Raw genomic sequence first — 14897 nt, forward strand, 5'->3', positions numbered from 1 at the left:
GAAATAAATCAATGTGGAGTGGCTCAGACTAAGGCCCAACCTGCAAACTGGGAGAATGGGGTAGAGCCAACGGGAATTCACGTCTTATGGCAATGGGTGGGGGCAGGGAGGAGCCTGGCCTCTTCAGCTCATGTGGGGTGGCCTGGTATTCAATCTGTGAGGTGGGAGCCTGTTGGCAAGACCCCCTTTCTTCCACTGAGAGCTTTCTTTTCATAAATACTGCTCTCCTCACCTTTCAATGTGGCCGCGTGCGTAATTTTTCCTGCTCATGAGATAAGAATCCGGATTTTAGCTGAACTAAGGAGCAAAAAACCCTGCATCACTATGCGCATGCCCAGGAAAAAACTGAAAAGGCCCTAACCTCTGAACTCTAGATCATCTCGAGGCTCTGCACAAGGAGGAAATGAAGGTTAAACTGGCATTACAAACTGCCAAAGCATATGTCTCAACAGAGTCTCTCCATAAAAGATAACAGACTTACTGGCTCAAAGCATTTAAGGTAATCTCTATCCAATAATCCACAGACAACTAAACGAAACACAAAACATCTTCATTAGCTACACACAACAGGCAACACGAACTTTACAAACTTCATCTAGTAAAATCATTAAACAAAATTTTAGCACCAATAACAAACAGAAACCCTGGGGAGGGGATGGGAGAATTTAATATCCAGGGTCGTCACATCACACTATTTAAAACGTCCAGTTTTCAAGCAAAAATTATAGGCCAGGCAAGGTGGCTCATGCCTATAATCCCAGCCCTTTCGGAGGCTGGCAAGGCAGGTGTATCACTCGAGACCAGGAGTTGGAGACGAGCCTGGCCAACATGGTGAGAGCCCGTCTCTACTAAAAATACAAAAATCAGCCAGGTGTGGTGGCACATGGCTTTAATCCCAGCTACTCAGGAGTCTGAGGCAGGAAATCACTTGAACCCAGGAGGCGGAAGTTGCAGTGAACTGAGATCGCGCCATTGCACTCCAGCCTGAGCAACAGAGCAAGACTCCGTCTCAAAAAAGAAGAGAAAAAAAAATACAAGAATTAGCCCAGCGTGGTGATGCAGGCCTATAATCCCAGCTACTCAGGAGACTCAGGCAGGAGAATCGCTTGAACCCGGGAGGCAGAGGTTGCAGTGAACTGAGATCACGTCACTGCACTCCAGCCTGGGCATCGTGGTGAGACTGTCTCAAAAAAAAAAAAAAAAATTATAACACACATGAAGAAACAGGAGAGCATGAAAAGGAAAAAATGCAGTCAAGAGAAAATGTCCCTGAGAGGAGCCAGAACTTGGACTCACTAGACAATGACTTTAAATCACTTACTATAAACATATTCAAAGACATAAACTATATCCAAAAAGTGAAGAAAATTATAAAAATGCCTCACCAAATACAGAATATCCAGAAAGACACAGAAATTATAAAAAGACAGAACCAAATACAAATTCAGGAGTTGAAAACTACAGTAACTGAAATGAAGAATTCACCTGAAATCAAAATTTGGCCTGGCAAAAAAAAAAGGAATTCACAAACTTTAAATCAGACAAACGAGATTATCCAAGCTGAGAAACAAGAAAAAAAGAGCATAAAGAAAAACGAACAGAGCCTCAGAGACCTGTGGGGCACCATCAGACACACAAATATATGCAAAATAAGAGTCTCGGAAGGAAGGGGAGAGAGAGGGAGAAAGAATATTTGAGGAAACAAAGCCCAAAATGCTTCCTCAATTTGATGAAACATTATGCAACCAAGAAGCTTAAAATTTTAAACTCCAAACTGCATAAGACCTAAAGAGATCCACCCTAAACATACCACGTCAACTGGTGAAAAACAGAAAAAACTATGAAAGTAGTTAAAGAAAATGACTCTTCATATACAAAGGATCCTCAATAATCGTAACAACTGCATTCTTGACAGAAACCATGAAGACAACCCCCTACCCCAAGGAACAGCAGAATATACATTCTTCTAATGTAAACATGAAACATTCTCCACAACAGACCATATGTTAGGCCATAACTCAAGCTTCGATAAATTTAAAAGGAGTGAAATCATAGTAATACTACAGTAATACCGTTCTTAGACAATAATAGAACGAAATTTAAACCTTACAATAAAAATAAAATGAAAATTCACAAGTATGCGAACATTAAACACACTCCTAAACAGCCAAGAGATCAAAAAAAGAAATCATGAGAAAATTAGAAGATAACTTTAAAAGGAATGACAACAAAATACACCAAAACCTATAGATGCAGCTAAAGCAGTACTTACTGAGAAATCTGTAGCTGTAAATGACTATATTTAAAAAGAAGAAAGATCTTTAGTCAGTAACTTAAACTTCCATCTGGCAGAAATAAATGACACAGAGAATAGAAAAACAACAAAGAACATAACAACAACAAAAAAAAAACTAAAAGTTAGCTCCTCGAAAAGATCAGCAAAATTGACAAGCTAGGCTGACCAAGGAGGTTTAGGGGTGGGGAAGAGAAGATTCAAACTACAAAACTCAGGAATAAAAGAAAGTGAGGAAGCACTACCAATTTTGGAGAAACCCAAAAGATTACAGAGAACATTATAAGGAAATAATATGAACTACATACCAACAAATTAAAGAACTAAAATAAAATGAACAAATTCCTAGAAAGACAAACTAGCAAAACTGACTCAGAAATAAACAACTGATCAGAGAGCTATAACAAATAAAGAGACTGAATCAGTAACTTCAAAACTTCCTACAAAGAAAAGCGGAAGCTCAGAGGGCTACAATGGTGATTTATAACATTTTAAGAAACAGTATCTATCCTTCAGAAACTCTTCCAAAATACAGAAGAGGGAATACTTCCTAATTCACACCATGAAACCAGTATTACCCTGATAAAACCAAAACATAACAAGGAAGCACAGAGCAAAACTGTTTATGAATATAGATGCAAAAATCCTGAATAAAATACTAGCAAACTGAATCCAGCAACATATACAAAGAATTATACACTATAACCAATAGACATTTTTCCCAGGAATACAAAGTTGATGTAATATTCAAAATTCAATCAATGTCATATGTTATATTAACAAAATAAAGGATAAAAACCACAGGATTGTCTCAATTAGATGTAGGAAAAGCAACTGACAAAGGCCAACAACTATTCAACGGTACAAACTCTCAACAAACTAGCGATAGAAGGTTATTTCCTCAACCTGATAAAAACCTATATACAAAGAACCCACAGCTAACATTATACAGAATAGTCAAATATTGGATGCTTTATCCCTAAAAGAAAGAACAAGAAAGGATGTCAACTCTTCCCATTTACATTCAATATTTGACTGGAGGTTCTAGCCATGGCAAGGAGAAGAAATAAAAGATGTCTAAATTGGAAGTAGTAAAATTATGTCTACTGACAAACAGCATGGTATTTTGTTTGTTTTCTTTCCTTTTTTTTTTTTTTTTAAGAGACATGGTTGGCCGGGTGCGGTGGCTCACACCTGTAATCCCAGAACTTTGGGAGGCCAAGGTAGGCGGATCACAACGTCAGGAGTTTGACACCAGCCCGGCCAATATGGTGAAAGCCCGTCTCTACTAAAAATACAAAAATTAACCAGGCATGGTGGCACATGCCTCTAACCCAACTACTCAGGAGGCTGAAGCAGAAGAATCACTTGAACCCAGGAGGCAGAGGTTGCAGTGAGCTGAGATGGTGCCACTGCACTCCAGCCTGGGTGACAGAGCAAGATTCTATTTTGAGGGGGGCGGGGGGAGAGAGACTCTCACTCTGTTGCCCAGGCTGGAGTGCAGTAGCACGATTATGGCTCACTGAAGCTTCTACCTCCTCGGCTCAAGCAATCCTCTTGCCTCAGCCTCCCGAGTAGCTGGGACCACAGGCATGAGCCACCACATCCTGCTAATTTTTGTGTTTTTTGTAGAGACTAAGTTTCACCATGTTGCCCAGGTTGGTCTCGAACTCCTACGCTCAAGTGATCCACCTGCCTCAGCCTCCCAAAGTGCTGGGATTACTGGTGTGAGCCACCATGCCTAGCTGCATGATCTTGTACATAGGAAATACTAAGGAATCCACACCCCAGAAAACCCAAACAACTATTAGAACCAATAAATGAGTTCAGCAAAGTTGCAGGATACAATCTCAATATTTTAAAAAACCAATTGAGCTGGGTGCGGTTGGCTCATGCCTATAATCCCAGAGCTTTGGGAGGCCAAAACAGGAGCATCTCTTGAGCCCAGGAATGTGAAACCAGCCTGGGCAACACAGTGAGACTCCATCTCTACCAAAAAATTAACAAAAAGTATTAGCCAGGCGCAGTAGCATGTGCCAGTAGAACTGCATTCAAAATAGCATCAAAAAGAATAAAACTCCTAGGAATAAATTTAACCAAAGAAGTACAGGACTTTTTCACTGAAAACTGTAAAACATAGCTAGAAATTAAAGAAGATCTAAATAAATGAAAAAGACAACCCATGCTCACAGGAAATAATATTGGTAAGATGATAATATTCTCCAATTTGTCTATATATTCAACCCAATCAAAATCCCAGATGGCTTTCTGCAGAAACTGACAAGCTGCTATTATTCATATGGGAATGCAACAAACCCAAAACAGTTTAAAAAATCTCAAAACAGAAAACAAGTCAGAAACTCACACTTCTAATTTCGACACTGCCAAGTTACAGTAATTAAAACAGGATGGTACTAAAATAAAGGGAGTCATGGAGATCAGTGGAATACAATTCATAAGCCAGAAACAAACCTTTACTTTTATGGTCAACTGATTTTCAATTAAAACAAAAAAGTGCCAAGACAATTCAAGGACAAAGAACAATTTTTTCAACAAAGAGTGTTGAGACAACTGGGTATCCACATCCAAAAGAATGAAGTTGTATCCCTATCTCAGTGTGTAGAAAAATTAACTCTGAATGAATCACAGACCTAAATGTAAGAGCTAAAACTATAACCCTTGGAAGAAAACATAGGAATAAATCTTTGTGACCTTGGTTTAGGCAATGATTTATTAGACATGACACCAAAAAGCACAAGCAACAAAAGAAAAAACAAATTGGACCTCATCAAAATTATTCAAAACATTTGTACTTCAATAAGAGAATGAAAAGCAAACCCAAAGAATGGGAGAAAATATCTGCAAATCATGCATCTTATAGGGGAACAGTATACAGAATTTTAAAGAACTCATGATTAAACAATAAAATGGCAAATAACCCAATGAAAATGCAGCCAAATACGCTGAATAAACATTTCTTCAAGAAGATACAGAAATGCCCAATAAGCACACGAAAAGATACTCAACCTCATTAGAGAACTGCAAACCAAACCACAGTGAGGTAACACTTCACAACCATTAAGGCAATGGCAAGTGTTAGCAAGAATGTGGCAAAATTAGAATATTCATTCCTTGCTGTTGAGACTGTAAAAGGTGCAACCACTTTGGAAAATTTTAAGTTATCCAAAATGTAAACATACAGTTATTATGTGACCCAAAAATTCCACTGCTAGAGAAAAAAAACTTAGGTCTACATAAAAACACATACACAAATGTTCAACGCAGGCCAGGCATGGTGGCTCACGGCTGTAATCCCAACACCTTGGGAAGCTGAGATGGGAGGATCTCTTGAGCCCAGGAGTTTGAGAACAGCCTGGGCAATATAGTGAGACTTCATCTAAATTTAAAAAAAAAGATGTTCAAAGCAACATTATTCTTAACAGCCCAAAAGAGGAAATAATCCAAACGTCTATCAACTAATAAATGGATTTTTAAAATGCAGTATGTCCATGCAATGAAAAATTTATTCAAAATAAATAGGAATGAAGTACTGATACATGCAACAACATGTATAAACCTGGAAAACATTACGCTTAATGAAAGAAGCCAGTCACAAAATGACCACACTTTATGTGAAATGTCCAGAATAGGCAAATCCATACACACCGAAAGTAGCTTAGTGGTTGCCAATGGATGAGGGAAGAGAGAATGGAGAGTGACTAGTAATAACTATGGGGTTTCTTTTTGGGGTCATGAAAATATTCTACAATTAGGAATGTTTGTACAACTCTGTAAATATACTAGAAACCACTGGATTTTCCACTTTAAAAAGGTGGATTTTATTATCTATAAAACTGAGTAACAACATTGCCAATGAGACTGTAAAATTATACAGATACAACCACTTTCGAAAAGTTTGTCACTTTCTTATAGAGTTAAACATCAAATTACCATAGGTTCTGGTAATTACACACTTAGGCATTTATCTCAGAGAAATGAAAACTTACATTCACACAAAAACTTGTACACAAATGTTTATAGCAGTTTTATGTGCAATAACCAAAATCTGAAAACAGTCTAGAGGTCCTTCAATAATAAATGTTAATCCAAACTCTGGTATGTCCATTATATGGAACACTATTCAGCAATTAAAAGAAAGAAACTACTGGCTGGGCACGGTGACTCACGCCTGTAATCCTAGCACTTTGGGAGGCCGAGGCAGGTGGATTGCATTGCCTGAGCTCAGGAGTTCAAGACCAGCCTGGGCAACAAGGTGAAACCGTGTCTCTACTAAAATACAAAAAATTAGCCGGGCATGGCAGCGGGTGCCTGTAGTATCATCTACTCAGAAGGCTGAGGCAGCAGAATCATTTGAACTGGGGAGGCAGAAAGTTGCAGTGAGGTGAAATTGCGCTATTGCACTCCAGCCTGGGCAAGAGAGCGAGACTCCAACTCAAAAAAACAAACAAAAACAAAACAAAAAGAAACTACTGATATTCACAACAACTTGGACAAATCATGAGAGTTTGATATTGTATTTAAAAAAAAAACCTCAGACCAGGCATGGTGGCTCAACCAGCACTTTGGGAGGCCGAGGCGGGCAGATCACCTGAGGTCAGGAGTTTGAGACCAACCTGACCAACATGGTGAAACCCCATCTCTACTAAAAATACAAAATTAGCCAGGTGTGGTAATGCATGCCTGTAATCCCAGCTACTCGGGAGGCTGAGGCAGGAGAATCACTTGACCCCAGGGAGCATAGGTTACAGTGAGCCGAGATCATGCCATTGCACTCCAGCTGGGGCAACAAGAGTAAAACTCCATCTCAAAAGAAAAAAAACAACAACAACCTCAAAAGGTTACATACTACGTGATTCCATTTATGTAACATGCTTTAAATGACAAATTTTTTTCTAGTAATTAGGGGAGGGAGTTACTGGAAGTGAGTGACTGTGATTATAAAAGAGATCCTTGTGCTGATGGACAGTAACTTGACTGTGGTGGTGGATACACAAACCTACAGAACCTACATGTGATAAAACTGCACAGAATTGCTATGGCCTGATGTTTATGCCTCCCCAAAATATATTTGTTGAAATCCTAACCCCTGAGGTGATCGTATTAGGAGCTGGGGCCTTTGCTGGGTGATTAGAAGTTATGGGATTGATGTCCTTATAAAAGAGACCTTGGAGAGCTCCTTTACCTCTTCCACCATATAAAGACATGGTGAGAATACGGCTGTCTATTAACCAGAAAGCAGGCCCTCACCAGACATGAAATCTGTCAACACTTTGATCTAGCAAGGCCCAGCCTCCAGAATTAGTTTATAAAACAATTATTCTCCATATTACTCACAACTGTCTGTGAATTTACAATTATCTCAATTAAAACAAATGGAATGAGATGTGCAAGGGACCGCTGGGTTTTACAATAAACTTTTTTGTAGTATTTTAACTTACCTATAAACATGTATTATTTTGACTAAAAAGAAAACATGTTTTCCCTTAAGTAAGGTACTCTATGCAAAGTGCTTAACATATAGAAAGTTTTCAATATAAAGCTCTCCTTCCCTTTGGTTTGAGGAATAAGACAACCTCTAGGCCAGGCACAGGGGTTCCCGCTGTAATCCCAGCACTTTGGGAGGCCAAGGAGAAAGAATGGCTTGAGGCCAGGGATTCAAAACCAGCCTCAGCAACACAGCAAGACCCTATCTCTACAAAAGAAACTTAAATATTAGCCAGGCACAGTGGCATGGCCTGTGGTCCCAGCTACTCGGGAGGCCAAAATGGGAGGATCCCTTCAGCCCAGGAGCTCAAGACTGCAGTGAGTCATGATCGCGCCCCTGTGCCCCTGTGCCCCACAGCCTGGGTGACAGAGGAAGACCATCTCCAAAAAAAAAAAAAACAAGACAACTGAGATGTCAATACTAAGTAGTCTAATTCTGAGATGTAGAGCCAGCAGTAAATCATTCAATGAGATTATCAAGGCCCTAAACTGGAACCATGAGGTACTTCTACCAAGACAACTATGAGAATTTCCTGCCATCAATGAAAAACTTGAAAATGAGCCTTTTTCCTATTTCTTGTTCAACAAGCTGAAAGACAGCAATTCCAGGGAAATCTAGAGACAAAGTAGTAGAGGATGTATACTATCTTTGTCCTCATATGATTTCTTTAATTATCATGGTGTTTCATTATTAATTGCTTTCATTATCACCAACATTTATTGAGTGCTTATATGCTCAGTATATCATTCCATGCATTCACATCACTTAATCCTCACATCAACCCAGCAATACAGGTATTAACCCCATTTTATAAAGAAAAGACAACTCAATGTTAGGTATACTGCCCTATTCAGAGAGCTAGGAAGCAATGTGTCAAGATTTTCTCCCATGTATGTCTATGTCCAAAACTAAATATATTATCTCACGTTAATAAAAGTGTCTATCAACAACTATACAAGCACTTCCCACACATAGGCACCACAAGCGAGTTTCTGACTGGGCTCTAAGTATCTGAAAATTCACTGGGACTTTTCAGTCCTACTCACATTATCAGAGTCACTCCCTCCCAATCATGACGTTCCCGTGCCATTCTGCACTCTATGGCCTACTTCTTCAGTGCTGCCTTTCAAGCATTAAGACCCCTACCCTTTTACCAACCCATGGGGTTACCAATCACCAACCCATGGCGCCACTGGAAAAAAGTCCAAAAATGATAGCAGCTCCCTCCAGTTATTCTTATTACATGTCCTTGGCCACTGTTGAACACTTATATATTCCCTAGTCCTCCATTCATTCACACACACACACACCTACACAGAATCTCACACATACATGTGAGTTGCATACCCACACTTCTCTTGACATCTCCATATCAGCCTCATAGCTCATGTTGTCACATCTTCCCCAGGAAAAAAAAATTAGCCATCGTAAAAATCAGCTAACTTCCCATCTACTGAGCTCTCCTTCTTCCCTACAGTCTCCGGGGGAAAAGTTACTATTCTCTGAAAGTAACTCTACTCTGTAATGGAATCCAATCCTTCTAAGATACTAAAAGGTCCTGACTCTCCCCACTGGCTTCTTCTTTCCTACTTCAAAGAGGCAAAATGTTGCCCTTTCTTGACAAAGAAAACACTTTTCAACCTGCAGTCTTGAGTACTCTTCAAGCTCATGTGTACATTGTATTTAATCAATACCTACCATCTGCTTGCCCTAGTGCAAGAAGCACCAGAAATAAAATAAATTGGCTGGGTGCCATGGCTCATGCCTGTAATCCCAGCACTTTGGAAGGCTAAGGCAGGGAGGATTGCTTGAGGCCAGGAGTTCAAGACTAATCTGGATAATATGGCAAGACTCATCTCCAAAAAAATTTAAAAACAAGCTGGGTGTTGTGGTGCACCCCTGTAGTTCCAGCTACTGGGGAGGCTGAGGTGGGAGGATCGCTTAAGCCTGAGAGGTCGAGGGTGCAAAGAGCCACATCACACCACTGCACTCCAGCTTAGGTGACAGAGTGAGACCCTGTCTCAAAAAATAAAAAATAAAAATAAAAAAAAGAAAGAAAAGAAGTTTCAGTGATGAGAGGGACCCAAACAGTTAGAGAAAGAAGGTGTCATCAGGAAGATGTACTCTTCCTTTATTTCTCTCTTTCAAGGTCTTGCTGAGATACAGTTTTTCTTTCAGTGGAAAAGAGTGAGCAGAAGGCGGGGCGAGGAGGAGCCAGAAGCTCTAATTCAGCCCAATGAGGTAAAAGGAGCTGTGAGAGTATTACAGCTGGGGAGGAACAGAAAATATCAAAAGGCGCCAGGTGGGCACAGTGGCTCACACCTGTAATCCTAGCACTGTGGGAGGCCGAGGCGGGTGGATTACCTGAAGTCAGGAGTTCAAGACCAGCCTGATCAACATGGTGAAACTCCATCTCTTCTAAAGTACAAAAAAAGTTAGCCGGGCATGATGGCAGGTGCCTGTAATCCCAGCTACTCAGGAGGCTGAGACAGGAGAATGACTTGAACCCAGGAGACGGTGGTTGCAGTGAGCCAAGATCGGGCCACTGCACTCCAGCCTGGGTGGCTGAGCAAGACTCTGTCTCAAAAAAAGAAAATCTCAAAAGGTAAGCTGCTGCCCAAGAACAGGAGTATATGTGGTCGCCCTTGGCTACTTCATAAGGTAAGGGAGAACACAAGGCATAAAGGGAAGAATCACAGCATGTTAAGGGATAGTGAGGGGCTAGAGCAGGAGAAACCCATGGAGGGGAGTGAGGAAAGAACTAAGATACCCCAGCCTTTGAGCAACTGACTGCCTTAATCTCCTTGAGTCTTAAATACCACATATCTATATATCCTAACATCAGTTAAGTGGCAAACGACTTTCCCACTTCTCACAGGTTCAACTTCCTGAATCATCATGGGTTCCCTCCTCTTCCTCTTTCAATCACAGTTGCCTAAATCTCACCTTCTGTTTGTAGTCTATCAACTCAGTCCTTTCCATTCTATTCCTAATTCCACCACTTTAGTCCATGACCACATCACCTTTCATCTTAAGAGTCCTGATATATCTGTGTGGCTTGTCCAAAATTGCAAAATCATTCAGCTGTATCGTTGAGGCTGATACCCAAGTCTTCAGACTAGGGTATTTCCTCATGTTTCTTCACACCTAGAATACTTGCAAATCTTCTAAACTAGTTGCCCTTTCATAAATTAATCAGATGTTTATTAGGTATCTAGTATGTACAAGGGATATGACAGGTACTCTGGGGAATATAGGCTGAAGAAATAGTCCCTAATCTTAAATGTCTAGACTGTAAGCGAATAAAGGTGTAGACACAAATAAACCTAAATGTAAGACACGGAGTAATAAGAGTTACTTACATAAAATTCCACAGACTACAGAAGAAAGTTCATTTACAGCTGGGATAATTTGGGAGGCGAAATTTGGGGTGGGCCTCAGTGGATGATTAAGATTCCAATCAGCAGAAATGGGAGAATTGGCATTATTCCAAACCAAGAAAATACAGAAAAAAGTTCATTTACAGCTGGGATAATTTGGGGGAAGGTGGGATTTGGAGTGGGCCTCAATGGATGATAAAGATTTCATGGCCCGAAGCGGTAGCTCACACCTGTAATCCTAGCACTTTGGGGGGCTGAGGCAGGCAGATCACGACGTCAGGCGATCAAGATCATCCAGGCTAACACGGTGAAACCCCGTCTCTAATAAAAACTTTAAAAAATTAGCTGGGTGTGGTGGCGGGTGCCTATAGTCCCAGCTACCTGGGAGGGAGGCTAAGGCAAAAGAATGGCATGAACCTGGGAGGTGGAGCTTGCAGTGAGCTGAGATTGCGCCACTGTACTCCAGCCTGGGTGACACAGCAAGACTGCATCCCCCCAACCCAAAAAAAAAAAAAAAAAATTCTCAATCAGCAGAAATGGGAGAACTGGCATTATTCCAAACCAAGAACATATGCAATTACCACTAAGGGGCAAGAAAGTCCAGTGACAGCAGTAGTCCATTTCATCTATAAGATAAATAATGAACAAAGCTGTAAAGTTAAGAAATAAGACACAGATACATTATGGAGGCTGTGAAAAACAGGCTGAGAGCCTGAACAAAAGCAAGGTCTGGGGCAGACTAGCTGAATATAAATCCTAGCTTCTTCCCTTAACTGCTCTGTGACCTTAGGCAAATTAGCCTCTCTGCTGAGCCACAGTTACCTCATCCATAAAACAAGACTAATGGTATCTACCTCACAGGACTGTTCAAATAAATTGGTTAATACATATAAAGCACTAAACACAGGATAAGTCTGCAATAAATTATGATGTAGCCAATAAGTAAAACGAGATTTAGGTAGAGGACTAACAATATAATCAAAGTAGTGCCTAAGGGAAAGTCACCTCTGAAGATGGAATGGGAGCATGCTAGCTGGCATCACACAGCAACACTCCAACCATTAAAGTACTTTGAGACTGACCGCGGGAGACAAAAACAAAAAATAAATTCCTGGGAAATACTGTGGAAGCCAGCCTCCAAGGTGGGCCCTGTGATCCCCAGCTCCTGGGGATCCTCTATAGTCTCCTCATACATTGTACCAGGTTGGTCCATGTAATGAATAGACAGCAGATGGGATGTCACTTCTGAGAGTAGTCTATAAAAGACACGGGGGCCAATATCTTGTTGCTCTCTCTCTTGCTCTTGGGAAAGCCAGGACCCTGTTGTAAGCTGCCCTATGGAGCTATCAAGAAACAACCATGTGAGTGAGCTTGGAACTGGATTCTCCAGCTCCAATGACCCTTTATTTGACTGCAGCCTTGTGGGAGATCCTGAACTACAACCACATAGTTGAGCCGTTCTCAGATTCCTGACTCTCAGAACTCTATAATAAATATTTGCTATGAACTGCTTCAGTTTTCAGCAACGTATTACACAATAGACAACTGTACAACTACTAAAAAAATTTGATAAGAGTCTTGAAAAACGACAAGATGAAGAGACCAGAAATAAACGTCAATTCAAAACTACTAAGATTTCTAAGTCAAGAGAAACTGTTAGGGCCTGGAGGACTAAGGGTGAGATGACGATTTTGTGATGCACTAAGTTTGAGCTCTAGGGAAAGATCTAATACAGATCTGAAAGTCATCTATACAGCAGTGACAATTAACTTCAATGTATGATATTGCCCAAAGCAAATGTGGAAAATGAGAAGCAGCACAAGGTCAAAAATTAGAACATGGCACGAACACAGTAAAGAGAAGAAAATAAGCTGTTGCAAGACAGGAAGACAATCAGGGTAGCAACATCAGGGATGTTCCAAAAGAAATAAAAGCAAGTGGTCAATGTGTCAAATGCTCCAATGACCAAGTAAATAACTTACACTGGATTTAGCAAATCTATGTATTTCCTTGATTTCTTTTCATACATTAATACTTCTGAAATCAGGCTGTATCTTATAATCAAACAGAGGTGCCTGAAATGAATTTCTTTATTCCCTAAAGCCAGTCACAAAATTGATGGTGTGGGCTGATAATAAATGGTATTTGAGAAGCCAGAAAGCATGGTAGTGGTAAAGAAGTTGAACCAGTATATGTGGACTATTTTTTTTTCAGAAGTTTTCGAGTAAAGGGAAGAGTCAAGAAAGGAGGTCCTGTGTTTGTTTTTTAAAAACTGTTTTACTATGAGACAAACGTATTTGAAAGCAAGGAAGTTAGAAGGAACTTTAAAACGACAAAGGACACGTGCCAGAACAAGCACAATTAGCAGAACAAAAAAGGATGCACTCGCGGATACAGGTGCAATTAAACACCATTCACCCAACGATTCCTAGGCACCCGCTCCCGTTCTGGACCCCGAGGCAGCGCGGTGTCCAAGAACTGGGCGGTCAGCCGCACAGTCCCCTCCCAGTGCTGCAGGAAGAAAGGCAGAGTTGACAGGGGATTATCCGGGAAGACTGACAAAGCCACGCCAGGATTACCTGCTGTTTGATGCATTACACCAGAATCAAAAAGAGACAAAAGTAAAGCCAAGTATCTCCGCAGCGGACACACGCTCCCGCCCGCTGCGTCCCTCGGCGGCCCCACCCCTCCCCTTCCGTACTGCCGCTGAGGGCCCCGCCCGCACGCCAGGACCAGACCGGGACCTGGGGGCGGCACCCCGCTGCGCGGGCTCGCTCCACGCGCGCAGACGGGACCCGCCACCACCTAGCCCTCTACCCGCAACGCCCACGCTCTCTCACCCCAGCAGCCCTGGGCCTGCCCCGCGCTGGCCCGCCGCTTGCCCGCAACGCGGGAAACGGCGCGGCACCCACTCCCAACCCAGAGCCTACCTTGGAAGCTCCAGCGCGCCAGCCGCGGGGCATCTCCGGGAGAGCAGCCTGAGCGTACCGCCCCCTCAGCGCGCCGCCGCCTCACCTTGGCGCGCCGCACCGCGCGCTGCCATTGGCGGGCGCTCGGGCGCAGGGCGGGGCTTCGGCGGGGGGCAGGGCTTCTCCGGGCCCCAGAGCCCCAGGGCCTCCGGGACTGCCTGGTTGGGCCCAGAGCCCGGAAGGAGTGCAGGGCGGAGGGTAGAGCTTCCTTCCCCGGGGCCGGTGGGGTCTACGGGGTGCGCTCTGGGCTGTGGCGTTGCTCGCCCGCGAGTTTCTGGGGAGTTCGGGAGAGCTGCTGGGCTGGCGCCTGGAGTGGGGGCCGCCTCCAAGTGTTGTCTTTCGAATTCAGTTACTTTCGTTTGTGTTGTCAGGCAACAACTGACCTTAAATAAAAATGAAAACCAGAAGTAGGCTACACATGCAATAATGGATACTTAAGGAATGGGAGTGTCTGCTGGTGACTGGAGCAGAGAGGGTGTGGTTTCCCCATGTTTGGGGGCCGGGGGTAAGGACTAAAGTCTAAGTGTCCAGAGCCCGGACTGCATGTCGGTCATCACATCAACAGGAGAACTGGTGGAGCCTGAGGAAAGGCTACGGGGTGCCAGAGTCTGAGGGGGCGGGAGATTGCGTTCCTGCCACGTTCGCCCGGGCGCACAGGGGCTCTGCGGGGCCCGCCGCTCCTCAGGGCGTGAGAGAAGTGGGTCTGAGACCATGCGGCGTCGACCACAGTCGACCCAGCAGAAGCCGGG

The 14897-nt window shown here is 42.6% G+C and overlaps 1 protein-coding gene across 5 annotated transcripts in view; it reads right to left on the reverse strand.

Moving 5' to 3' along the window:
- SPIDR (scaffold protein involved in DNA repair) overlaps positions 1-14180 on the reverse strand; it is a 471127-nt gene extending 456947 nt beyond the window's left edge. For 3 of the 5 annotated variants that reach the window (XM_030937325.1, XM_030937326.1, XM_030937330.1), the window contains exon 1: positions 14110-14174. In XM_030937325.1, coding sequence (XP_030793185.1) covers positions 14110-14142 — 33 coding nt within the window. In that variant the 5' untranslated portion in view covers positions 14143-14174. Of the gene's footprint in view, positions 1-13758; positions 13851-14109 lie in introns of those variants that run through there. The other 2 variants (XM_030937328.1, XM_030937329.1) reach the window with 2 other exon arrangements.
- Positions 14181-14897: the final 717 nt, after the last annotated feature.

Source organism: Rhinopithecus roxellana, chromosome 9, assembly GCF_007565055.1.
Source record: "Rhinopithecus roxellana isolate Shanxi Qingling chromosome 9, ASM756505v1, whole genome shotgun sequence".
NCBI classification, from domain to species: Eukaryota; Metazoa; Chordata; class Mammalia; order Primates; family Cercopithecidae; genus Rhinopithecus; species Rhinopithecus roxellana.